The following is a 26,013-nucleotide window of genomic DNA, read 5'->3' as shown; positions in this document are numbered from 1 at the left end:
AGACATGTCCGACTCTTTGCAAACCTATGGACTACAGCCTGCCAGGCTCCTCTGTCCGCAGGATTCTCCAGGCAAGAAAACTGAAGTGGGTTGCATGCCCTCCTCCAGGGGATCTTCTTGACCCAGGGATCAAACCTGTGTTTCTCACATCTAACCTGCAATGGCAGGAGGGTTCCTTACCACTAGAGCCACCCGGGAAGCCCAAAAGGCTTACTAACTAACAATTTATTTGGAAAGAATTACTGAAGACTATTTTCCAGAAGACGAACAAATGAAAAGGAAAGAATGGAATATAAGAAAGATTTGTGAACAGAGAACTCTAAATAATTATACAACTCTAAATAATTTTTAGAAAGTTCTAAAAATTTTAAGAGCTTGGAGACTTTCCAAGTACCTTTCCCCATACCTTTTAGAAACTTCTTTTCACTGTGAAATATAACACACATACAGAGAGCTACATAAAGAATAAACGTGAGATTAGTAAATTATTGTAAATGAATATTCTGTGCCTGCATTCAGTCTAGAAGCAGAACATTGCCTCCCTGCCCTTTTCCTAATCAACACCTCCAATCTTTCCTAGCAGCATCCACTAGCAAACATTTATAAAAACCTTGCCCAACAGGTCTACCTAAAAAATTCATTCCTAAATGATAGAGCATAGCTTTGCCTATTTTTAAACTTTATCTAAATGGGTAATATATATATAATCTTTTGTGTCGGGCATCTTTCACTAAACATTGATGTTTGTGGAGACACAAAAGCAGCAATTGAGGCAGGAGAGGCTGAGCAATGTCTCAACTCCCCACAAGTACCAGGGCTGGTATTCAACTCTCCTGGGCAGCTGGTTCCTAGTTGTAAGACGTCTTCTGTGCTAGCAAGACTATTTTATGTCTGCAACAAAACCACTGCTACAATCTTGATCAAGTATTTTCCTGTTCTTTATCAAAATTCCTAAAAAGTGAGAGCAACAGGGAGCTCAACACAGACATGCCCAGCCATCCCATCCCAGGAACACCACTCTACTTGATACCAAGAGCCTGGGAGGATAAATGCACCCAACAGCTGCAGCCTGCAAGTTCTAGCCTACATGGTAGCAATTACCACTTTGTTTCAACTCTTTAAGCAACAGTGGTGCCCAATATGGAACAAATATGGATTTGGCTAGGTCCCAAAGAGAAGAAAGAGTGTCCCAAGTGGCACTAATGGTAAAGAATCCACCCGCCAATGCAGGAAACGCAAGAGACTCAGGTTCAATCCCTGGGTCAGGAAGATCCCTTGGAGGAGAAAATGGCAACCCACTCCAGGATTCTTGCCTGGGAAATCCCATGGACAAAGGAGTCAAGAGGGCTACACCATGGGATAGCAATAGAGTTGGACATGACTTAGCGACTAACCAACAACACAACATACCACCATTGTGATGATATCCTCATCAAAAAATGCCTAACTTAAATCTAACCATAAGGAAATAATAAGGCAAATCCAAATTAGGAAACCTGCAAAGCAACTGGTGTAAATTCTTTAAAAAATCACACTTGTGAAAAAAAAAGAAGACACAGGAAGTGTACTAGATTAGAGGATACTAAAGAAACACAATGAAGTAATATATGATCCTTCTGAAGGAGCACTTTCATGAAGTATTCCACTGTCTTCAACATACACTCAGAGTTTGGGGGAGCACAAACATAGCAAAATGTTAAAGGCTAAGAAAATTACTGGAATTCAAAATGACAGTATAAGGTAAATCAGGAGCTTGTAGCATTAAGAGGCTTTAAAACTAGTTTTTAATTGTAAATAGCAATTTTTAATGGTAACTAGTATAGTGTTAATCGCTCGGTCATGTCCAATGCTTTGCAACCCCACAAACTGTAGCCCGTCAGGCCCCTCTGTCCATGGGATTCTCCAGGCAAGAATACTGGAGTGGGCTGCCGCTCCCTTCTCCAGAGGATCCTCCCGACCCAGGGATCGAACCTGTGTCTCCTGCACTGAAGGCAGATGCTCTACCTTCTGAGCTAAAAGGAAGGTCTAATGGTAACCAGTGACAGCATTTTTTCTCATTTTTTATGAAACCTCCTCAAACATTCAATTTCTCGGCCCATCACAGAAAGGGGATTTATGCTGCAGTTAAACAAAACGCGACTCCAGAGGACACTTACGAGAGCAGGTGGCAGTCTGCCACTCCAGACACTGCCCGTAGGGAAAGGAGATGATGTAGGCGTTGGAGTCCACGCACCGCCTCGTGCTGCTGCACCACATGCACTCCATGCCGTTGCTCGTGCAGTTGGGACACGACGTCCTCAGAGAGCAGGGCTTTTTGCACGGCCTCGCGTTTTGGTTTGGACTAACTGGAATAAATCAACAAAAGATAAGTATTTTATTTCTTAGCTGCTTTTTTGACATACAAGGATGTGAGTTTTGTTCATTCTGTTGTTTAGGGAATGTTTCAATGAAGCCAAGTGGGGGATTAAAAATTAGAGTCAAAATTATATAAGGTACAATGAGAATGAAGATGGCATGTCAATACTTCTTAAATTTATTATCTAATTTGAAACTTATAATACCCTGGAAAATTTTAATCCTTTACAAAGTACATAAAATTGTGTAACTTAATTTTTTTTAATAGAAATGTAATACATGACTTAGGCTTTTGTTTCTATTGACTAGATAATATGTATGCTTACCATTATTTACTTTTCAAGCTAGCCATACTTCTATTAATATAAACATTCCACACCGTATAAAAGCAACAAACTATACAATTTACTATAAAATCTTAACATAAAACATAATCTTTATCACACCTATTTGGATTGCTATGTTTTAAATGTTAGTAAGGATGTGGAAAAATTGTACCCTGTACACCACTTCTAGGAATGGTAAAATGGTGAAGCTTCCATAGCAAACAGTATGGCAAGTCCTCAAAAAATTAAACACAGAATTACCATATGATATAGCAATTCCACTTCTGGCTACATACACAAAGACATGAAAGCAGGAACTGAAACAGTTATCTGTACACCCATGTTCATAGCATCATTATTCACTACAGTCACCAGGTAGAAGTAACAAGTATCCACCAATGTAGGAAGAGGGAAAGAAAATGTGGACTATAAACACAATGGATAAACATTCAGGTTTAAAGAGGAATGATATTCTGACACATACTACAAGATGGGTGAACTCTGAAAACATTATTCTGAAAGGAAATAAGCCAGTCACAAATGGACAAATACCTCATGATTCCACTGACATGAGATAACTTAGCAGTGGGGTTGGGGAGCGGTGAATGGGGAGTTACTGTGTAATGGATATGGAGATATAGTTTGGGAAGATGAAAAAGTTCCGGAGGTGGACAGTGTTGGTAGATTAACAACAATGTGGATGTACTTAATGACACTGAACTCGACACTTAAAAATGATTTAGAAATCTCAATCATATCTCCAAACCACTGAACGAAAAAATGGCTAAAATTGTAAGTTTGACATTATGTATATTTCACTGCATGACAAAATATAATATTTGAAAAAAGAAAACAATTCAGTACTCCTTTCTCACTTAAAAAACTCCATTTCAAAGGATGTAACAGGAATGTTTCTTTTCACTTGCCAACTGAAATAGATCTATAGGATTAAAATGATTCTAAATTAGTTGTTAATCTTAACGATTAATCTTTCCTACAAAAACTATTATTATAAAAGCAAAACAGTAAAAAATTAAGAACAGATTATTACTATAACATCACTATATTAACCAAGAAATAAAGATTGTATCAAAAAACTACAATTCTATTACTTTTACAAGTTAATGCTGAGGTCACTAACAGTAAATCGGGAAAGTGGACAAAGATAAAATTTACACAGATATCAGCATCATTAAAAGATGGTGAAAGTTACTTCAGGCCTATGTAGGATCACAGGCTGGAAGGGGGTTGTGGGAAGAAGAGTTGGAAATACAAATTACATCTTTAAAGAAACATTAGTTTATAGGACTACTTACCAACAGGTTTTTCGCAGACAAGGCCATCTGCCATAGATGTGCAAGGATTAGCTTTTAAGCCTGCCACTGCAGCCCTTTCTAGATACGCACAGAACCCAGAATCATTAGGTTCACCAGGAAGCCACTGTAGTGTTGTATTTGTAAATGGAGACATGTCTTCCCATCCCCAGTAGGATATATTGATCTTGCGTAAGCCTACCCAAGGTGATACTTTCTGTAAACAACAGCAAAAGCGACATTTTTTAAAAACTGAGACATAAAAATCCTGTGTCACATTCCTGAGCAAACAGTTCGTTATCTTTAAAAATTACATTTTAAAATATATCGAAGTACCTTTCTAATAACATCTAATACCAAGGAAAATTAACAATCCTAGGACATCTTGGAAAATGATGCATAATAGAACACTATGTTTAAACTGTACATTTAGCGACATGACTCAGGTCATTTATTTAGTCTTTGTGAACCTCAGTTTCCTATTCTATAAAATGGGGGTATCTGATATACATACCTATCTTATGAGAATGCATGCATGCATGCTAAGTCGCTTCAGTCGAGTCTGACTCTGTGCGACCCTATGGACAACAGCCCACCAGGCTCGTCTGTCCACAGGATTCTCCAGGCAAGAATTTTGGAGTGGGCTGCCATTTCCTTCTCCACTTATGATAATAGATCATTTTTAAAGACAACATATTGTATTGCTACTGATGTTCCTGATATTTCTGCTGCAGCTGCTATTACTACTGCTACTATCAATCTAATGAGTTATGGAGTTAAGAATCTAAAGCTCAAGTGCCATTATGTGCACTGTGGAAAAATAGAAAACAAAATGAACAGGATATGAAGACTGAGTGAAGACTTCACAGTAGGTTTACAAAAAGACAAAGAAGAGTCTCTCTCCTAGTTCAGACCTCTACCAGTACAGTAGGACTTCAGTGCAGTTTTAGATAAAATTAGTCACCTACCTTCATTATTAAAGAGATCAAGAAATAAATAATAAAAATCTTTGACCCTGTTGCCTAAAATTTAATTAACAGAGGTTGATAAATGCCACCAAAGTAAACATTCTTAACGCTCTCAGCAATACTTCAAAAGTAGCTTAAAGACAAAATATATTCTGTATTTATATACCTTATTTTAATCATTCCTAAATTTTAAAAGGCTGTTCTAATGAGATTGACAAAATAATGATATATTCTTGGGCCAAGCTATTCTCCTTACAAATTCTCCTTACAAATCTTTTTAGATTGCAAACATCTCTTTTTCTTGTCTTGTTTCTGCTTAGAGTTATACATCTCTTTTTGAGATTTTAATTTTCATTTTTTGTAGCTTAACTGAGGTATAATTGACAAAAGAAAATTATACATATATAAGGTGTATGGCATATTTGTTTGGTATATGTGTTTCACACTGTAAATGATCACATCAAGGTAATTAACATTACCCATCACCTCATATAACTGTGTGTGTGTGGTAAGAACATATAAGATCTACTCTCTTAACAAATTTCAAGTATACAATATAGTATTATTAACTACAGTCAACTGTCCTATACACTAGATCTCCAGAACTTATTGTCCTGCATAACTGAAACTTTGTATCCTCTGATCTACATCTAAACATTTCTCCTATACCCAGCCCCTGGCAACCATTATTCTACTATCTGCTTTTATCAGCTCAACCATTTTAGATTCCACATATAAATGAGAACACCCAGTATTTGTCCAAGTCTGGCTTATTTTACATAGCATAAATGTGTCTCCAGGTCCATCCATGTTGTTAAAAACAGAAATTGCTGATTTTTTCAAGTGTGAATAAAATTATACATGTGTGTGTATATATATGTACATATATATTTATGTTTGTATATTTTCTTTATCCATCCATGTATCCATTCATGAACACTTAAGCTGCGTCCATAACTAGGCTATTTGGAAGTGCACACATCTCTTCAAGATAGTGACTTAATTTCCTTAGGATGTAGAACTGGACTTCCCTGGTGGCTCAGATGGTAAAGAATCCACCTGCATTGTGGGAGAGCTGGGTTCGATCTCTGGGTTGGGAAGATCTCCTGGAGGAGGGCATGGCAACCCACTCCAGTATTCTTGCCTGGAGAATCCCCATGAACAGAGGAGTCTGGAGGGCTATAGTCCATGGAGTCACAAAGAGTCGGACATGACTGACCCACTAAGCACAGCATAGGATGTATAACTAGGTGTGGCACTGTTGGATCGTATGATATTTTTAATTTTGGGGGGGAAACTCCATACTGTTTTCCAAATTGACTATACCAGTGGTATTCCCACCAACAGTATATAAGGATTCCTTTTCTCCACACTGTTGCCAATATTTGTTATCTCTTGTCTTTTGGACAACAGCCTTTATAACAAATGTGAGATGATATCTCAATTGGTTTCGATTCACACTTCCCTGATGTTTAGTGATGTTGAACTTTTTATAATATACCTGATGGCTATTTGTATGTCTTCTTTGAAAAGTATCTACTTATGTCCTTTGCCTGTTTTTTAACTGGGTATATTGTGTGTGTGTGTGTGTGTGTGTGTGTGTGTGTGTGTGTGTGTGTGTGTGTGTGTGTGTGTGTGTGTGTGTTGAGATGGTTGAGTGCCTTATCTATTTTGGACAATAACTCTTTATTAGATACATGTTTTACAAACATTTTCTCCCATTCCTCAGGTTGTCTCTTTAGTCTGCTGATTATTTCCTTTGCTATATAGATGCTTATTAGCTTGACACAATCTCATTTGCTCTTGTCTGTGCTTTTGTGCTCACATTCAAAAAATCACTGCCCTGACTAATGTCAACAAGACTTTTCTGCATGTTTGCCTCCTGAAATTTTACAGTTTCAAGTCTTAAAGTCTTTAATTTATTTTGAATTGATTTTTGTATATGGTATGAGAAAAAGAATCCACTTTCATTCTTCTGCATAAGAATATCCAAAATCATTTATTGAAGAGATTGTCCTTTCCCTATCCTGTATTCTTGACACCTCTGGCAAACATCAACTGATCATAAATACATGGATTTATTTAGGGCTTTCTATTATAATATGTCTTGGTGAAGATCTCTTTATGTTCAATCTGCTTGAGGTTCTTTGGGATTAATGGCTCTGGATGTTCATTTCCTCCTCCATTTAGGGAAGTTTCCTGTCATTATATCTTTAAATGAGTTTTCTGTGCCTTCTGGAACTCACATAAAGCATACATTGATTCCTTATGGTCTACAATAAGTTCCCTAGGCTTTCTTCACTTTTTTTCATTCTCTTTTTTTTGAACTCTAGGTAATTTCAAATGACTCGTATTTGAGCTTTCCAACTCTTTATTCTGCCTGATAAGAGTCTGCTATTGAAGTTCTATGTGGAATTATCTAGTTCAGTCATTACATTCTTCAGCTCCATTAATTACTCTTGGGTTCTTTTTTATAGTCTGTATGTCTTTTTTGAACCACTCAATTAACTCTTCTTTCATATGCTGTTTTCCTAATATTGTTAGGCTGTGTATCTGTGTTTTCTTATAATTCACTGAGCTGCTTTCATTGGTTATTTTGAATTCTTTGTCAGGCAGTTTGTAGATCTCCATTTCTTTTGAGTCAGTTGTTATTATTTAGTTGCTAAGTCATGTCCAACTCTTTGCAACCCCAGGGACTGTAGCCCTCCAGTCTCCTCCTATCCATGGGATTTTCTAGGCAAGAACAGTGGAGTGGGTTGCCATTTCCTTCTCCAGGGCATCTTCTCAACCCAGGGATCAAATCCGCGTCTCCTGCATTGGCAGGCAGATTCTTTACCGCTGAGCCACTAGAGAAGCCCTTGCCTGTGCTTTACTTTGTTCTTTGGTAACATCCTGTTTCCCTGATTTCTCGTGATTCCTATGGCCTTGCACTGGCATCTGCACATGTGAAGAAGTAATCACCTCTTCCAGTCTTTACAGACTGGCTTCAGTAGGGAAAGCCTTTCTTCAGTCAGCCTATCCAGAGATTCTGGAAGACTGTGTGGTGAGGTCTACGGGCAAGCTTACTGCTGAAGTCCTCAAGTGGGCTGCCCTGGGGCCTAGACCAAGGGTAAGCAGGCCTAGAATCTGGGTCCAGAGGACCTGTCTGGAGCCTGGGTTCAGAGGGACAAGCCTGGTCCTGGCTCCACTGGAGTGGGTCTGGAGTTTAGGTCTGCATGGACAGACTCAGAACCAAGGGCTCCACAAGGGCAGGCCTTGATCTGAGGGCTGAAGGGATCACTATGGCTGGACAGGGCTGGTGGTGACTGAGTACCAAGTGGTGGGCCCGGAACCTGGTCCACAGTGCCAAGCGAGCAAATCTGGTCCACAGGGGCCAGTCTGGAGCCTGGATCTGCGGGAGCCACCCAGAAGCATGCATCCATAGGGCTCAACTGGCACTGAAGCAGGCCTTGAGCCTAAACCCACTGAGGCCAGTCTGGTGCTGGGGCAAGCTGGGCACCTGGGCCCACAGGTATAGTCCTAAGGCTGCAAGGGCTAGCCTGGGGCCAGGGTCCACTGCAGCAGGCCTGGTCCTGAGTCCATGAGATAGGTATGATACCTGCGTCCAAGGAGATGGGCCTGGTACCTGGGATCACAGGGGAGGGCCTAAAGCCTGAGTCCACTGGAATGAGCCTGACCCTTGGTCGGCAGAGGCCAGCCCAAGAGAGGATGTGGATCTCAGGCTTCCTAGAGCCCAGGAATATATGAGGGCTGGCCTGGAGGCTGGGTCTGTGGGCACCAGTCTGCAGCCTGAGGCCACAGGAGCCAGTCTGGCCCTGGGGTGTGCCTGGCACCTGGGTTGACAGGGAAAACCCAGGCACTGGGGTTCATTAGAGCAGCCCTGGGGGGTGGGGACCACAGCAAAACCAGTGCTCATTTTGTCCTCTTTCCCCTTTGCTTCACTGCACTGTGTAGGCTTAGGAGAAGGATGATGCAGGTAATGTGCAACTATCCTTTCTACCATCTTTAATCAATCATTTCTTATTTCTGTGTTCCCTCTGCCATCCCTGATGCTATAACCTCTCACCTGGACTCCTTAGCCTTCAGAAAGGTATTTTGTGTATGGGTAATTTGTTAAATCAGCGTTTCTGGGAGGGAATCAGTGCCAGAGATTTCCATTCTATCATCTTGCTAACATCATTCCAAAACATTCCCACTTAAATACACATAATAACATATTTATGCTCGAAGTTATCAAGTTAATAATATTATATTATAATGGGAAGTGGTTTCAAAACTCCACATCGTCTTTTTTTTTTACATTACCGACTGTCAGGGTAGAGAAAAATATGGTCCTCCACCTGGGTCTTTGACAATATAGAAGATACATTAATTCATTATTTATCCTAAATATGTTGTACAAATGGTCCTTGAGAGCTTCTAAAGAACTTGTAGACCTTGAAATTTATACAGTGTACAAGTATAATGATTTACACATAAATACTCAAAAACTATTTCTTAAATAAAATTAAAGTATTATTAACATTCATTAGGGGCTTCCCAGGCGGTCGATGATAAAGAATCCACCTGCCAAGCAGGAGACGCAAGTTCAGTCCCTGGGTCAGGAAGATCCCCTGGATAAGGAAAGAGCAACCCACTCCATTATTCCTGCCTGGGAAATCCCATGGACAGAGAGGCCTGGTGGGCTACAATCTATAGGGTCACAAGAGTCAGACACAACTTAGTGACTAAAGAACAACAAACATTCATTAGAACAGATCTCATATCACCCAACAGAGTACTGTACATAGCATAGGCAGTCAATAAATTTTGCTAAACAAGGCCAGTAGAACAGAGATAGTTATTTTCTAGCATTCAGTTTTTGACACAGAGATAGTGCTTAATAAATAATGTTTTCTAATTATAAAAACACACATGCTGCTTTGTCTTCTGACCATTATATATTTCATACATTATTCTCAATATATTTTGATAACAAAAAAGCTATAATATTTTTATAGTTCTTGATAGTTCAGGAATCAATAAACATAGATATTTCAGATTAATGACTGTGCTTTACATTATAGCAACTCTGCCTATATTTCCAAACTATCTATAGTAAAAACAAGTCATTTAAAATGAACCATTTTTCTCTAAATCGTCATGATAAGAATCTGCAAGGAAGAAGAGAAGAGCAGGAAAATAAGCAGTTGATAAAACATTTAAAGTAACTATTACCCAGTAAATGAGCTGGACAGGCAGTTGAGAAACAAAAGATAAATTACTATATTATGAAAATTTACTGCAGCACACCATAAATCACCGCAACATTTCATTAGCCATTGCCAATAAGTAAATGATCATTTGACCCAGAGTATCTCTTTAAAGTGCATGAATTTGTCAATCTCTATTTATGATGGAAGGCTTATCTTAAGTTTATACAACTGCAATGACTCAGGGTATAATTCACTTTCTATAATGCTATGTTTAATGGAATGTCACCTTGCAGAAAATTCCACCTTTGAAATTTTGCTAAACTTCATATTTCTAATGCAACAAAACATTTATTTACAGAGAAGGATAGTCCACAAACTATTGAGTCTAAGTTCATCATACATTCAAATTAATTGTTGCTCTAGTCTTTATGATTTATAAACATAAGCAAGAAAAAATAAGCAACTTAAAGAAGAAATCTTGAAATATGAAGCTTCTAAAGTAGCGCATTTTGAGATTATAATGTAAAAATGAAAAATAACACAAAGGAAAAAGCAGTTGAGTGCTAACGCCAAACACTGTGTGTATCTGTGCTTGGGCTCAGAAGCTCAGTTGCGTCCGACGCTGCGACCCCATAAACCGCAGCCGGCCAAGTTTCCCTGTCCATGGGATTATCCCAGCAAGAATACTACAGTGGGCTGCCATTTCCTTCTCCAGGGGAACCTTCTGATCCAGGGACTGAACTCATGGTCTTCTGCAGCTCCTTCACTGGCAGGCAGATTCTTTATCACTGAGCCACCTGGGAAGCCCAAAGCCAAACACAAGTACTTTTCTAAAATTCAAAGAATGTGGCTCTACCAATAAGAAGCTCTTTGTAAGTTAAATATATTCAGGAGAACTAATGTCCAAATATTCACTGATAACTACCCCTCAATTTTGTAATGAAAACAATGAAGCTCTTGCTAGTACAAAAATGTAAATAGATCTTAAATTATGTTGTATGCTCCATATGACTAAAAACAAAACTTTACAAATACTACTTTGTTACATTTTTCTAAAATATTTTTAAAAATCAACAGATCTCTCCTAGATGATACCACGTGCATCTTATCCTCAACTATAGGCTAGTAGCTCTCAAACAAGATAAATTGAGAGAAAAACAAAACCAGAGGTATTTCCCTGAATCCTTACAAATACCTTTATGTACTGGCCAACTCCAAGTCTTGCAACAAGTAACTTGGGTATTACTCTAGGAAATTCCTTAAGTTGACATTACATGTCAGATATCTGTCTTCTATCTGCACATATCTGCAGATATCTATCCTCTATGTGTCCTGTGCATTTACCACTGCAATTATCACACTTTGATATAATTGGGTTTGTCTTTCTCCTCCGAAAGCTCTTTGACAACACTGATTGTTTTTAATATTTATATTCTCAACAAGCAGTAGACTGCCAAGTACACTGAGGGTGCACAATAGATACATACTAAATGAATGAAGATTGGCCCATCCTTTCCAGAAAAATAGCTTCAGTTCACACAAAAATGGTTCTATAATACAAACTGAATTATTATAGTTTTTCTTTACCCTATTAATATCAAGCACTTAATATATTTGTTTGGCAGCCAAGTATCATATTATAATGTCCATGTAAAATTTTTGAATATTTACAAAAACTAGGGATACATTACTTTGCCGACAAAGGTCCATCTAGTCAAAGCTATGGTTTTTACAGTAGTCATGTATGGATGTGAGAGTTGGCCCATAAAGAAAGCTGAGCACCAAAGAATTGATGCTTTTGAACTGTAGTGTTGGAGAAGACTCTTGAGAGTCCCTTGGACTGCAAGGAGATCCAACCATTCCATTCCTAAAGGAATCAGTCCTGAATATTTATTGAAAGGACTGATGCTGAAGTTGAAGCTCCAATACTTTGGCCAACTGATGCGAAGAGCTGACTCTTTAGAAAAGACCCTGATATTGAGAAAGATTGAAGGCAGGAGAAAGGGATGACAGAGGATGAGATGATTGGATGGCATCACTGACTCGGTGGACATGAGTCTGAGCAGGCTTTGGGAGTTGGTGATGGACAGGAAAGCCTGGCATGTCCATGGGGTTGCAAAGAGTCAGACACGACTAAGTGACTGAACTGAACTGAACTCAAGGACATAAATTATCAATTTCACTAATGAAGGGGGAGACTTTTGACTTTGTACAGATATAAAATGTTATTAGAAATTAAATAATCCATATCAATACTCATGAGAAACACACACACTTTAAATGCCACCATAAAAATTGTGGTAGGCAATTACAGTGAATTGAATAGTCATATAAACATTTCAAAAGGGTATATGCTTAAGTCCCTCTAATTTTTTCATATTTATACAAAACTGTTCTTAAGTCACTTTTTATTTATTTATTTTTTTTTGCTAAGTCATGTCTGACTTTTTTGTGACCCCATGGACTGTAGCCCACTATGCTCCTCTGTCAATGGGATTTTTTAAGCAAGAATACTGGAGTGGGTTGCTGTTTCCTTCTCCTTAAGTCACTTTTTAAAACTCAGACACTTATTCCCCTGTTACTAGCAAAAGGAAAATCCATAAGATATACTCATATTCTTTATCAGGAATGTTCTTAAGAGGAAAAAGATCCTAGTATAATTAGTGGAGATGGGGGGAAGGCTTTGTAAAGTGGGAAAAATTAAAACATCAGTTTGGGGTAAGTATTTTTCTACAGACAATATCAACTATTCACTGAATAAATTCACTTAGTTACCTAAAAATTCATTATCTAATTAATGATTCCTAGAAATAGTAGTAATAGCAATAGTGGAAACATACAAAAATAACAATCTTAAAAATGCAAGCAATAATAATTATAACTTTAGTAAACAGTTAAATAAAATTTATATTCTTCACATACAATATCTCACTTATTTCTCACAATAAACATTAGTTCAGTTCAGTTGCTCAATCGTGTCCGACTCTTTGTGACCCCATTGACTGCAGCACGCCAGGCCTTCCTGTCCATCACCAACTTCCAGAATTTACTCAAACTCACGTCCATTGAATCGGTGATGCCATCCAACCATCTCATCCTCTGTTGTCCCCTTCTCCTCCTCCCTTCAATCTTTCCTAGCATCAGGGTCTTTTCAAATGAGTCAGTTCTTCACATAAGGTGGCCAAAGTATTGCAGTCAGCTTCAGCATCAGTCCTTCCAATGAACATTCAGGAAGGTAGCAAATAACTATCCCAGGTTACAGATGAGGAACATAGGGCTGTGGAAGTTAACTTGCTACTAAATTGTAGAGATAAGCAGTATTTCCAGATTGCCTGCTCTCCATCAGTTTGATACCTAATGCATCATTTGCCTTCAATGTTGTTTAAAAATCAGCTATATCAAAAACATATCACTTAACTGTTTCAACGGCAAGCAATTGGTAATATATGTTCTGAAAAGTTTTCAAGCCAAAACCATCTCCACTGCACTGTACCAAAAGACTCCTTGCCCAAATAAAAGTCATAACCTAAAGGTCGAAAAAAGTCACTGAAATCTAATACCATTTTCAAAGCAATACTTGAATTACTGCCATACCTCCATTAGTGAAAGTTGCTCAGTCATGTCTCAGTCTTTGTGACCCCATGGACTATATACAATCCATGGAATTCTGCAGGCCAGAATACTGGAGTGGGTAGCCTTTCCCTTCTCCAGGGGAATCTTCCCAACCCAGGGATCGAACCCATGTCTCCCACATTGCAGGTGGATTCTTTACCAGCTGAGCCACCAGGGAAGCCCCAAACTACTGGAGTGGGTAGCCTATCCCTTCTCCAGGGGATCCTCCCAACCCAGGAATCCAACTGCACTCTTCTTCTGCATTACAGGCGGATTCTTTACCAGCTGAGCTATCAGGAAGCGCTGTGTAGAAATCATGTCACTTTGTGGATTATTAGGCCACGGGGTCTATATGTGTGTGTACATTTTAAACACTGGGCAAAATTGTACATACCTCAGATACGAGGTATTTATTATCGTTTAGCTTTATCACTTAACTAATCTATACTGAACTCTAATTTTACTTTTGACACAAAATACAAAAATCTTATAGATGCTATGACAGTTTACATTAGTATATTTCAAGTATATATTTGAACTAAATAAGGTATTTCAAAACTAGACTTAGTAAACTATTTCTAAATCTCCTACTTAAGCTATTCTTAAGTGTTGACTATACTTTTTCTTTTAATTGATGTATGTGAAGTGAAAGACACTCAGTCGTGTCCAACTCTTTGTGACTCCACGGACTGTAGTCCACCAGGCTCCTCTGTCCATGGGATTCTCCAGGCAAGAATACTAGAGTGGGTAGCTGTTCCCTTCTCCAGGAGATCTTTCTGACCCAGGAATCGAACCTGGGTCTCTTGCACTGCAGGCAGATTCTTTACCATCTGAGCCTCCAGGAAAGCCCCGTTAATTGACGCATGACTGACATATAATATTATTTTAATTTCCAGAATTCAAAATAATGATTCAATATTTGTATACATTGTAGAATGATAAGTCTAGTCAACGTATGTCACCATACACAGTTTTTTGTGAAGATTTTTAAGATCTACTCTCTCAGCACATTTCAAATACGTAATACAGTATTATTCATTATAGTCATCACATCATGTATTATAGCCTCAAGGCTTATTTATTTTATAACTGTAAGTCTGTACCTTTTGACTGCTTTCATCCATTTTGCCCACCCTCCATCCTTACCTCTGGCAAATAACAAACTGTTCTCTGCCTCTGTGAGCTTGGTTTTTTAGTTTTTAGGATGTTTATTTGTTTGTTTTAAATTCACCATATATGTGAGATCACGGAGTACTGAAAGCTTGCCATTTGCAAGAACATGGATAGATCTAATTGAAATAAGTCAGGATAAGAAAAATACCATATCACCTCACTTATATGTGGAATCTAAAAAAAAATCCAAGAACATGTATCACAATAAATACAAATATCAAATCATTATGTTGTACACCTAAAACAATACAATGCATAATATAATCTATTCAATTTTTTCAAATGTCTTCAAGACACTTCAACTAAGTATACGAACTAAGATATTTCAAAACTACATTTAGTAAATTATTTCCAAATCTCCAACTTAATCTGTTCTTAAGAGTTGACTATATTTTAACATCCCAAGAACAGTAAATAAGTACTATGGATTCCTATTAGAAGTTTATTGTAAAATGATATTTGATACCATTTCCAAGCAAACAGTCCATTTCTATGGAAATATTTTCCATAAAACAGCTTTCAAAGAAATTAAAACCGCTTCCAAGTGTTGTATGTTCCAAATCTTCTATTATTTAATGATCAGTTTAAGTCCAGCTAACTATTGGTATATTATTTCATGCATATCTATACAAAGAGGATTATTCAAAATTTTAACCCTCAGAACATACACATAAACACACATACACACAAATGCAGATATACAAATATAGCCAATATGCTGGTCTAGTGTTCTGATTATAAGAGACATCCTAAGTTACAAGAATAATAACACTTCAAAGAAACTATTAAATTGTACACACAATTTTTAAAGTATATTTATTCATATGAGATGACTTCTTGCTAAGGTAATGCAATGGTTTACTGAGCAAAACATGAGATAAGCAATTCAGAAAATTACTAAACTACCAAATGCTGTGCTGTTCTCAGTCATGTCCAAATCTTTGCAACCCCATGGATTGTAACCTGCCAGGTTACTCTGTCCATGGGATACTCGAGGCAAGAATACCGGAGTGAGTTGCCATTTCTTTCTCCAGGGGATTTTCCTGACCCAGGGATCAAACCCACATCTCTTGCGTCTCCTGCATTGGCAGGTGGATTCTTTACCACTGCCATCTGGGGCGAGGGGCATATTACCAAATACAAGTACGGAATGAGTCCCCTGACTATTCACTGTTGAAATGAGTTCTACTTTCACTTTCAAGGTTTATTAAAAATAATGTATTTAAAAACAAGAAGAATGACTCATTGCCAATAGCTGTATGATTATAGCATATTCCCATATAAAAACAAATATAGTTGTTACCTGTTGTGTATACTTCTGTATTTCATCCAGTACAAATTCTACTTCTTTTGAAGTTGTTAATGAAGCAAGATTTCCACTAAGATTATAGCAGTAAAGTTTTGCATTGTCATAGTTTTCTCTACTGGAATTAATTCTAAGACAAGCATCCCCGACGTGAATCCATCCTTCTCCACAAAGATGAGCTAGTCAAAAAAAAAAAATTCATGTCTTATGTTTTGATTATCCAAACACATGCGTATTTTTCAATTATTTCAGAATGCTAAATGAATACAACTAGATTTGCTTAAATAATTTTTATGATAAAATTTAAATAGATCCTTGTATCACACTAAACAAAATTTGACTAATATTTTGGTGAAGAATAAGAACAGAAGATCCTAATTTTTTCTCTAATTATTTAACATAAGAAAAGCTACGGCTCTGTAACATCAGTCAAAATCTGTTGACTGTTAGGTCTTCCGTGTAAATCTAGTGTATTGATATATGGTTTTGCAGCAAGTGAAATCACTACTACATTTATATGTCGCAAGGTCCACTTTATACAAGATCACTTTAGTAGAAAAATAACCAGCACACAACAAAAGCAAAGTTATTCCTACAAGTGTAGCTATTAATAACTGTCCTCTGGGCTATGGAATTAGATTAACTAATCTCCTTAGCCCAGGTGTACTATTTGATATAAGCTGGGTTCTTTGATTCTCTAATTATAATTATGGGGCAAGAAGTTGCATTTCATTTACACTTCGTAAAGAAACTAGAAACTTTGCTTTCAAATATTTATTTTTACACAACCTTTCAGGTCTTTTGAAAGTTTAAACATACTATTCAGTAACAGTGGTTTAACCTTAGGCTCCAAATTGAACTTAAAACAGTGTCTATTTTCTAAAACACGGACTTCTAAATTCAATATAAAGTTATGCTCTAGGATACATTAACACTGAGGTGTTTTATTGACACACCAATCTGTGAAGCTTGACTTGACGATCCGTCAGTTTCATATCACTAAACATATCAGTGCCTCTTGCCCTTTCAGGTTGGATGCAACAGTTCAGTCTTTATGGAATTATTATAAAGCAGCAGTTCTCAAACATTTTGGTCTCAAGACCCCTTTAAACTCTTAAAAATTATTGAGAATGCCACAGAATTTTCCTTATACATTTTATATCTATGGAGCTTGACCATATTAAAAATTAAAACTAATCTTTTAAAAATACATGTATTTATTCATTTAAAATTTTATTACAAACCTACTCTTCCAGTTTCTGGGATGTCTTGCCCCTTAATGCTATTATTACACACCCAAAGAAGATGTATTAATATCATCACATTTTCTCCTTGAGAAAGTAAAGCTGGTGGTTTAAATTAGGCGTTGGCATCAAAAATTGAGATGGGTTGATAAATGAATAGGGGATGGATAGGCAGAGAAATCAGAGATAAAGCAGAGTAAACTGTGCATTGCAGAATCTAGGGCGTGGGACTAAGTGTCCTCACTACAATTCTATTTTTCATTAAAAAATTCATAAAAAAATGTTTGAAATTTTTCATTAAAAAATGTTGGGGAAATACGTAACAACTTAAAATAAATAGCATATTTAATTTCTCTTAATTAGAGTCTCCAAAAAGCAAAAGAGTTAAGAGGGTGGCTTTGTTCTATATTTTTGTAAATTCCTTTAATGGTGGTTTAATATAACATTCAATCTATTAGAATCATATACTATGTAGCCTTTGGAAAACTATTAATACAGAGTAAACCTATAACAGAATGAGAATTACAGAAGCACACAATATCTTAGTATTACAGGGCCCCTTGCATCTTGAATAACTACTGTCCTATTAAACCAGGTAATGAGAATAACACATAGTGCTTCGAACAGAGTAAGCACCCGATACACCAGTCATTTAATAAGACTTCAAATGCCTCTGCTTTCATTTTCAAGCTGTACATATAACAATCTTCCTTGTCTTCTGAAATCTAAACTACCAAATTACTTCAAGGAAAACAGTACAGAAGTTTTTGTTTAATTTCAGCTTTTTCTTTCCTTACTGAATCAAGGAAGGATTTACAATAGTTTTGGTTATCTTTTGTTTTATAAGATCAAAAATACTTGGTTAATGAATCATACAAATGCAAACAACGCATGGGCCTTTGAGGCTAATCTAAATCAAAGCACTAAACTAAATGTTTTGATGTCTTAAGTTTCTGTAGTTTTGAGCATCACCTCAACTTTAGGATAGTAGTTAATTTTTAAAATAGGTTAAGCTTGATAAACTCAAATTGCCAATTTTACATGAGATCAATAGAAAAAATGCAATTCACAAATTTTCATGGAAAAAGGCAATTACTACAAACTGAGTTCTGTATTTAAAGCATTCACTTCTTTGAGACAAGCTGAACAGAAACCAAGCTACATATAACACCAAGCTGGTTCTTAGTAAATATGAATACAGAACAAGGGGAATTACTGTATAATAAAATAGCTTATTATATTTCTTATTTTCCAAAGTAATAACCTGGTCAAGTATGACCCTTAGACCAAACCAAAATATTTTCCCAGGCAAGAGTAGATGAGTATTATTAAATATAACTTCACTATTATTTTCCCAAATTTCCACTGGTAATCAAATTCTCTTCTTATTGAATAATATTCCTGTACATATATATTCCTTCAGTCACTTCTTATTTTAGTCCAGGATTTACTCTGTCTTTTTAAAGAAACTTTATAAGTAATTTTATAGATCTACATGTAGCTTTTAGACTTTAACACTTAGAAATTATTACTTTCAAGTTTTGAGATTGCTTCTCAAATCTTGCCTACTGCATTAATATTCTCTAAATTACTCAAAATGAACACACATGCATACATCGCTATTTAAAAGCTTAAAAGCTCAGTACATAAACAAAATTCCAAAATCTCAATGGCATTTTTAAAGGCAATCTAATTTTTATTTTATTACATGAGCTTATAAGAAACACTTAAATCCTATGATGGGATTAAATTACATAGCTTCAGATATTTTTCAATGAAAAAATGAAAAAAACATAAAATCATGAGATAAAATCAGGCAAAAAGCTGAACAGAGATAAACACCCAGTTACTAGTCCCCTCTGCCATTTATAAGCCATGCACTTTTTTAGGCAGGATATGTAACCAGTCTCAGCTTATCTATATAACAAGAAGATGGAACTGGTTAACTATATATACAAGTTTTTTATTTTCTGATTTTCTCTTTCATATTCAAAGGAAAGAATACTTTGGGGTCTACTAAGAAGAATGCTAACTGTAAGAACTAAATTGAAATTTCTTTTTCAAATGAGTTTTGTTCTGGTTTACAGAACTTAAGCATCTCATTGAATCTTATAATAACTATTATAAATGTTACCATTTCTAATAAAAAAAAGAACAGTCAGTAAAAAACTGCTCCTGGAATTTAAAAAATAAAGCGCACTTAAATCCAATATGCTAAAATGTTAACATTGTTAGATTTGGATATTAGTCTGAGTACTTAATATTTTCTATGTTTTTAAGATATAATTTTTTAATTGAAAAGTATTCAAATCAAATCAACAGTAATAAACAGAAGATACCTTGAAAGTCTTAATCGGAAATGAATGTATAAATCTTTCTTGTAGAAACACTGCTATCTTTACTCCAATACTGTTGTTTATTTGCTACTAATTTTAGAAAATGGAATATTCTTACTAAATGTTCTTTACAAAAATAGCATTCATCTGTGGACTAAAAACTGATGTACCAAATACAAATCTTTACCTGGTAGAGCCTGGCACTCCTGCTGTCGCTGATCCCACTGGCAATTCAAGTTCAGTGAACAGCTCTTACAGCTAGTAAGTTTGTTACAGATCTGCTCATTCCTCACATGGCATTTGGTATAGTTTTTCACAGACTACAAAGTTAAAGATAAAGCATGTTACCCTTCGCCTTTGTAGAGTAATGACTCATGAAGTTTAGCGTATACATAAATCACGTGGTGAACTTTACAACACAGACTTCTAACACCAAATCCAGTTCTACTGAATCAGAATTTTTTATTTGTTTATTTATTTAAGCAAAGTTCTTAGAATTAGAATGTATGCTTATTGAAAAAACATGCAAATTAACACAATCTGAAACAGAAATCAATAATGAAAACGTATTCTATTGAATCTGATAACAGGCTTCTAATTCAATAAACAAAGCCAATGAACAAAGTCATTCATTTCTCTCAATGATCAGAATTCTAGTCATGAATAAAACTATCATGCAGACTCCTGGGAATGAAGTGGAAATAATGAGTAGCAAAAGTTAAAGAGATGCTTTATCAAAATCCAATACAATCTAAAATGATAAATTATCTTCTCAATAACTCAAACTAAGTTTACTTCCACATACATTAAATAACGGTTTTGGTTACTTCTAGAGACATTAAATAATGATTTTGGTTAACTGATGTTTCTCCTATGTGTATCTATCACATTTCTTCAATAAAGGTTGAAAAGAACCTGCAAAAGTTACATTTTGATCAGTCCTATTACACAACTACTCATATTTCAACTAATTGCAGGTCCAAGAGGTTGAAGGTTAAAGGTCAAAAAAGAAAACAAAAGGCAATATGGGAACTTTGGTGTGAGTTCCCTACTTATATCAAGGTTTGATATTTCACATGATATTATCAATACCTGTGATAACGAAAATCAGATTCTTTGGGCTCAACTCTTCTTGTAACTCGTTATTGAGGAAAAAAAAAAGACACACAAAGGAAAAAAGCACATACTGCATCATAAGCTCCCTCTCCTTTCCACAGGTAGACAGGCTTTCTCATGTAAGGGTGACAAATATTTCTTTCTTTTCAAACAAAAAACTTGACAATCAAAATTTACTTATAATTTCCCATATATAAAAATGGTTGAAGAAATTTGTATCTTATTCTTCCTTTTAAAAAATCACATAAGATACATTTTTTAAAGCCCAAATTGTACTGCAAGTCTTATTCAACCATCATTTTCACTAGGAACATGCAAATTTTCTTAATGCCATGTTTCTGATTCACAGCTTTTTTTTTCTCATATAGCATATAAATCTTAGTATTATTCTATAGGATTACTATACTTCGAAACGTTTGTCACATAACTAAAAACAAATCAATTTACTTGAATCATCTGATAAATAAAATAGCCTATAAGACAGACAAGAGAATGGCTACACAACGTATTAGAATAAGAGAAAGAATGAGAACTTAATGCCAAACTTTAGAACAACAATGGTAGAGTCACCATCAAATTAACTCGACTGCTCTTCATAAGAACAGTATAATCATTTATTGATACTGAGCCAGTACAATAGACGAAATTGTATTTCCATCACAAACAGGGCCAATTTATTCAATGATAGAAGAAAGCTGACTGCTACTCTGAAACATGGCTGACATTTTTTGGCCTAATGAACCAGATGCACATTCATAAACAGACTATGAAGAATAACCAGTACTCCACTCATCTTCACCCTAATATATCTCGATGTAAATTTAAAATGAAAATCTGCAAGAAGAAAGCAGTTATTTGGGCTATTAGAGCACGAAATATGCAACATGCAGTAAAAATGACTAAATAATGAAAGAGAATACCAATGGACATCATTTATGCTAAAATCTCATAGACCCTTCTGTATCTATTAGCATTTGGTTTATTTTAATCACCAGACATTCTGATAAAACTGTCCAAAAGACACATTACATCAAAGTCTAAATTATAAGAGACTTCCATCTGTTCACTTGTACTATCTCACCCAGTGCTTTCCTTTTTAACACATTATCAACACTAAACTCTAAAGGAAAAGGTCACTTTATAAAATAAATACTTTATAGTAATTTGTATAATTCAATTTTTGAGACGTGTATTTTCACATAGTGTAAGTGTCTAAATACAAATTAACTCAGAGTCATCGAACAAAGTTTTAAATAAAATCTGCTTGCAATTCTTATCTAATGACATTCTCCATTTTAGTCCCTTATTCCCATGTTTTATTTTACTTTGCTACCATGTCCACATTATTCACTAATATAAACTCCCATTAGATGAATATTATGCAAATATAAAAAAGTAATTCAAACTTTCAAAGTGAGTCATGTTCTATTAACATTCAAACTCAAATAAAATTGAAGTATCTATTACTATTAAAGCAACACATCACTGCAAAGTATACACCAATACAGTAAGTATAAAAGCAAAAGGGTTCAATCCGATGAGTCAATAATTCAAAGTTTTCCTTCATTTTAAGTTTTTAGTATTATTTTAGAACAGAATCATAAAGCTTTAAGTATTTCAAAATATGACTGGCTACTGGAGAAAAATCCTAGATAACATAATAAAAACTTTTTACTTAGTTTTCAAATTCCCTTTTCTTTACCTTTTACTTCTGCCTGGTATCTTGAAAAACAAGTGGATACTTTTCTTGCTTAATAAAAATTCAAAAAAAGAAAAAATTAACATATATTTAGTTTAAAATCTCTATGGAAACTTTTTAGTTATTTAAGCTACACTCCAATAAGAGAATCTTTAACCCTACTGAATACAATCCTTAATAATTTAAAAAAATTTTCCTTCAATTTGTTGACATCTAAAAAACATGGAATATTTTGATGTTATCCATTAAAAGGTTAGTTTTTACTCCTCTTGATCTATTTTAATCTATCAATATTAATTTTATAATATTTTCAATAGTCTGCCTAAAATAGGTTCTTGACTTCATCACTAGTGAAACTTTGAGCCAGGTGATGATTTTTTGCGTCAGCGCTATTCATTCATTGTAGGATGTTTACCTGTGTCCCTGGCTTCTCTATGTTAGATCCTGGTAGCAGTCCCACAGTTGTGAAAACAACCAAAAAATACACATTGCCAGATGTCCCAGTGGGGGACAGAATTGACTCAGAGAACCATAGATCTAAAGACAAATTTTTAAATTTAAAATACAGACCTATAGATGATTTTAAAGATAAAATGAAAACTACTACTATCAACACTTCAGATTAAGCTTGCACACAAAGTATATAAATAAAACCTAAGTCACAACACTTTTAATACATGTCTGACAAGATTCTCATAGAAATGACTTCAATATTTACTTATACATTCCTATTTCTATCAGCAAAGAAGACAATGTTTATAGTTACAGTCTTTTTTTAAATTAAGTTTTGAAAGAATTTTCCCAATCTTATCCATGAAAAGTAAAGGTTATTGGATTCAACATGGAATCTAGACTGATCAACAACATATCAAGAAGTAAGTGATGCCGTACATATTTTCTAAATGTCTTTTTTTATAGTTGGCTTACAATTTGGGGGCTTCCCTCATAGCTCAATTGGTAAAGAATCTGCCTGCAATGCAGAAGACCCCGGTTTGATTCCTGGGTCAAGACGATCCACTGGAGAAGGAACAGGCTACCCATCCCAGTATTCTTGGGCTTCCCTGCTGGCTCAGCGGGTAAAGAATACGCCTGCAATGCGGGAGACCTGGGTTCAATCCCTGGGTTGGGAAGATGCCCTCAAGAAGGGAAAGGCTACCCACTCCAGTATTCTAGCCTGGAAAACTCCATGGACTATACAGCCCAAAAGGTTGCAAACAAAATTTTATAGGGCTTTCCTGGTGGCTCAGATGGTAAAGTGTCTGCCTGCAATGTGAGAGACCAGGGTTTGACCCCTGTGTCAGGAAGATCCCCTGGAGAAGGAAACAGCAACCTACTCCAGTATTCTTGCCTGGGAAATTCCATGGACTGAGGAGCCTTGTAGGCTTCAGTCCATGGGTTTGTAAAGAGTCAGACACAACTGAGCGACTTCACTTACTTACTACAATACTGAATTCGTTTCAGGTGTACAACATGATTCAACATTTTTTAAAGATTATATATTCCATTTAACATTATTACAAAACAGTGGCTAAAAACTCCTGTGCTGTACAATATATTTTTCTTGCTTATCTATTTTATACATAGTAGTTTATATCTCTTAATACCATAACTCTATTTTGCCTCTCCCCTTTCCCTTTTCTAAATGCCTTGATACAGGTAAGCTAATAATTATAAAGTGGCAGTGTTAGCTACATCATCATCTACCTGTAAATACTAACCATGCTGCAGTTACTGGTTGATGAAATGCATTTCTTGTCATCACACCACTGGCACCCATTCGTATTGGCGGTGCAGCTGGCACAATCTGCATATCTGTAACATCTGTCATCAGAAGCAGCTGTGATACAAATGGGAGAGAAAACACATTAGGATGAAAAGAAAATGTCACACTTCTTCATTCACTTATTTTTAACATCTGCTGAGAATCACGAGGACATTTTTAAACCATAAATGTAATCATCAATATCAAAATAAGTTCTCCAATATGAAGTCAGTTTTGTAATGTAATTGGATTTACAGGGATTTAAATACCTCCTGCCCTCATCTTGATCATTCACTCTTTCAGGATCCTACAATCATTTGACATGTACACATTATGGAGGAAGGAAAAGATTTAGAGGTATTTTATTAAACAAGATGTATTACTATACATTTAAAAGAAAAGACTATAACAAATGCTCATTGTTTATCATTCTTCATAAAGCTATCTAGAAACATCTGACTGATTTTAGATTAGCAAAACCTGATCTGTTCATTGTAGCACCAAAAATGTATAAAAGCCCCATTCACTTAAAGAAAACTGAAAATTTATATCCAAATCATTCTTTATAAATATTTACTATTAATTCTTCATAAATCAGGGCATCCCAGGTGGCACTAATTGTAAAGAACCTGCCTGCCAAAAGAGGAGACATAAGAGATGCGGGTTCGAGCCCTCGGTCAGGAAGATCCCCTAGAGGAGGGCATGGCAGCCCGCTCTGTTATTCCTGTCTGGAGAATCCTCAAGGACAAAGGAGCCTGGAGGAGTACAGTCCACAGGGGTGCAAAGAGCTGGACACGACTGAAGCAACTTGGCATGCACATTCATAAGTTTGAATTATTTATTCAATATTTTATAAGAAATATTGAGTTATAACAGGACATCAAAATTCTAGAAGCTTTTTAGCTTTATGGGATGGTTTGACAATAATTCAGGAAGAAAAAAAGTACCATATGCAGAATAAATTACTTCATTTTATTTCTTTGAAGCATACAATATATCTAAGAAAGGATGTATTTGAGAGAATTTTATACTTACATACAAAAATAATTCATATATATATATGGCCATGTTACATGTCAAAATTGATATATTACTATTACACAGAGATATAGTACTATTACACATTCAAAAAGGAAAACTAAAGATAGGTAAGAAAGATATTTAATTATTAATCACTGCCAAATTATGAGTTTATGGATTATGAGTTTTTAATTTTTGAAAACTATTAAGGTAATTCTTATGAGCAGGAATTCACTTCCATTTCAAGCCAAGTAGAGATGCTTTATGTCAAAAAAGAAGTAAAAAAATATTTCACCTGTTTTCGGAGGGCACTTTGCTCTAAGAATATTATTAGTATTCCCAGAGTCCCAAGATTCACAGTGATTTTTGTTCCAAATACATTTTATTCCTGGACCAGCATTTTTACAAAGTTCTTCATCTCTGAAAGCCTTGCAATTTGGAGGCTTGTATACAAGTATATCATGAAGGAGTACACTAGAAAATCCTCCAAATATATACATGGACCTATTAAAAACAAAACAAGAATCTTAAAAAAAAGTATACAATGAGTTTTAAAAATAAATTTAAATATGTATTTTACATGTTTTA

The 26,013-nt window shown here is 35.6% G+C and overlaps 1 protein-coding gene across 1 annotated transcript in view; it reads right to left on the bottom strand.

Moving 5' to 3' along the window:
- ATRNL1 (attractin like 1) overlaps positions 1–26,013 on the bottom strand; it is a 766,939-nt gene that overhangs the window by 592,309 nt on the left and 148,617 nt on the right. Inside the window, exons 12-17 of the mRNA XM_061162736.1 lie at positions 25,721–25,929; positions 24,362–24,480; positions 20,016–20,148; positions 16,246–16,427; positions 3,998–4,211; positions 2,157–2,345 (exon numbers count right to left, since the gene is read on the bottom strand). Coding sequence (XP_061018719.1) covers positions 2,157–2,345; positions 3,998–4,211; positions 16,246–16,427; positions 20,016–20,148; positions 24,362–24,480; positions 25,721–25,929 — 1,046 coding nt within the window. The remainder of the gene's footprint in view (positions 1–2,156; positions 2,346–3,997; positions 4,212–16,245; positions 16,428–20,015; positions 20,149–24,361; positions 24,481–25,720; positions 25,930–26,013) is intronic.

This window comes from Dama dama, chromosome 15 (assembly GCF_033118175.1).
Source record: "Dama dama isolate Ldn47 chromosome 15, ASM3311817v1, whole genome shotgun sequence".
Taxonomy (NCBI): domain Eukaryota; kingdom Metazoa; phylum Chordata; class Mammalia; order Artiodactyla; family Cervidae; genus Dama; species Dama dama.
The sequence above is the reverse complement of the archived record's forward strand: the minus strand, read 5'-3'. Positions and strand labels throughout refer to the sequence as shown.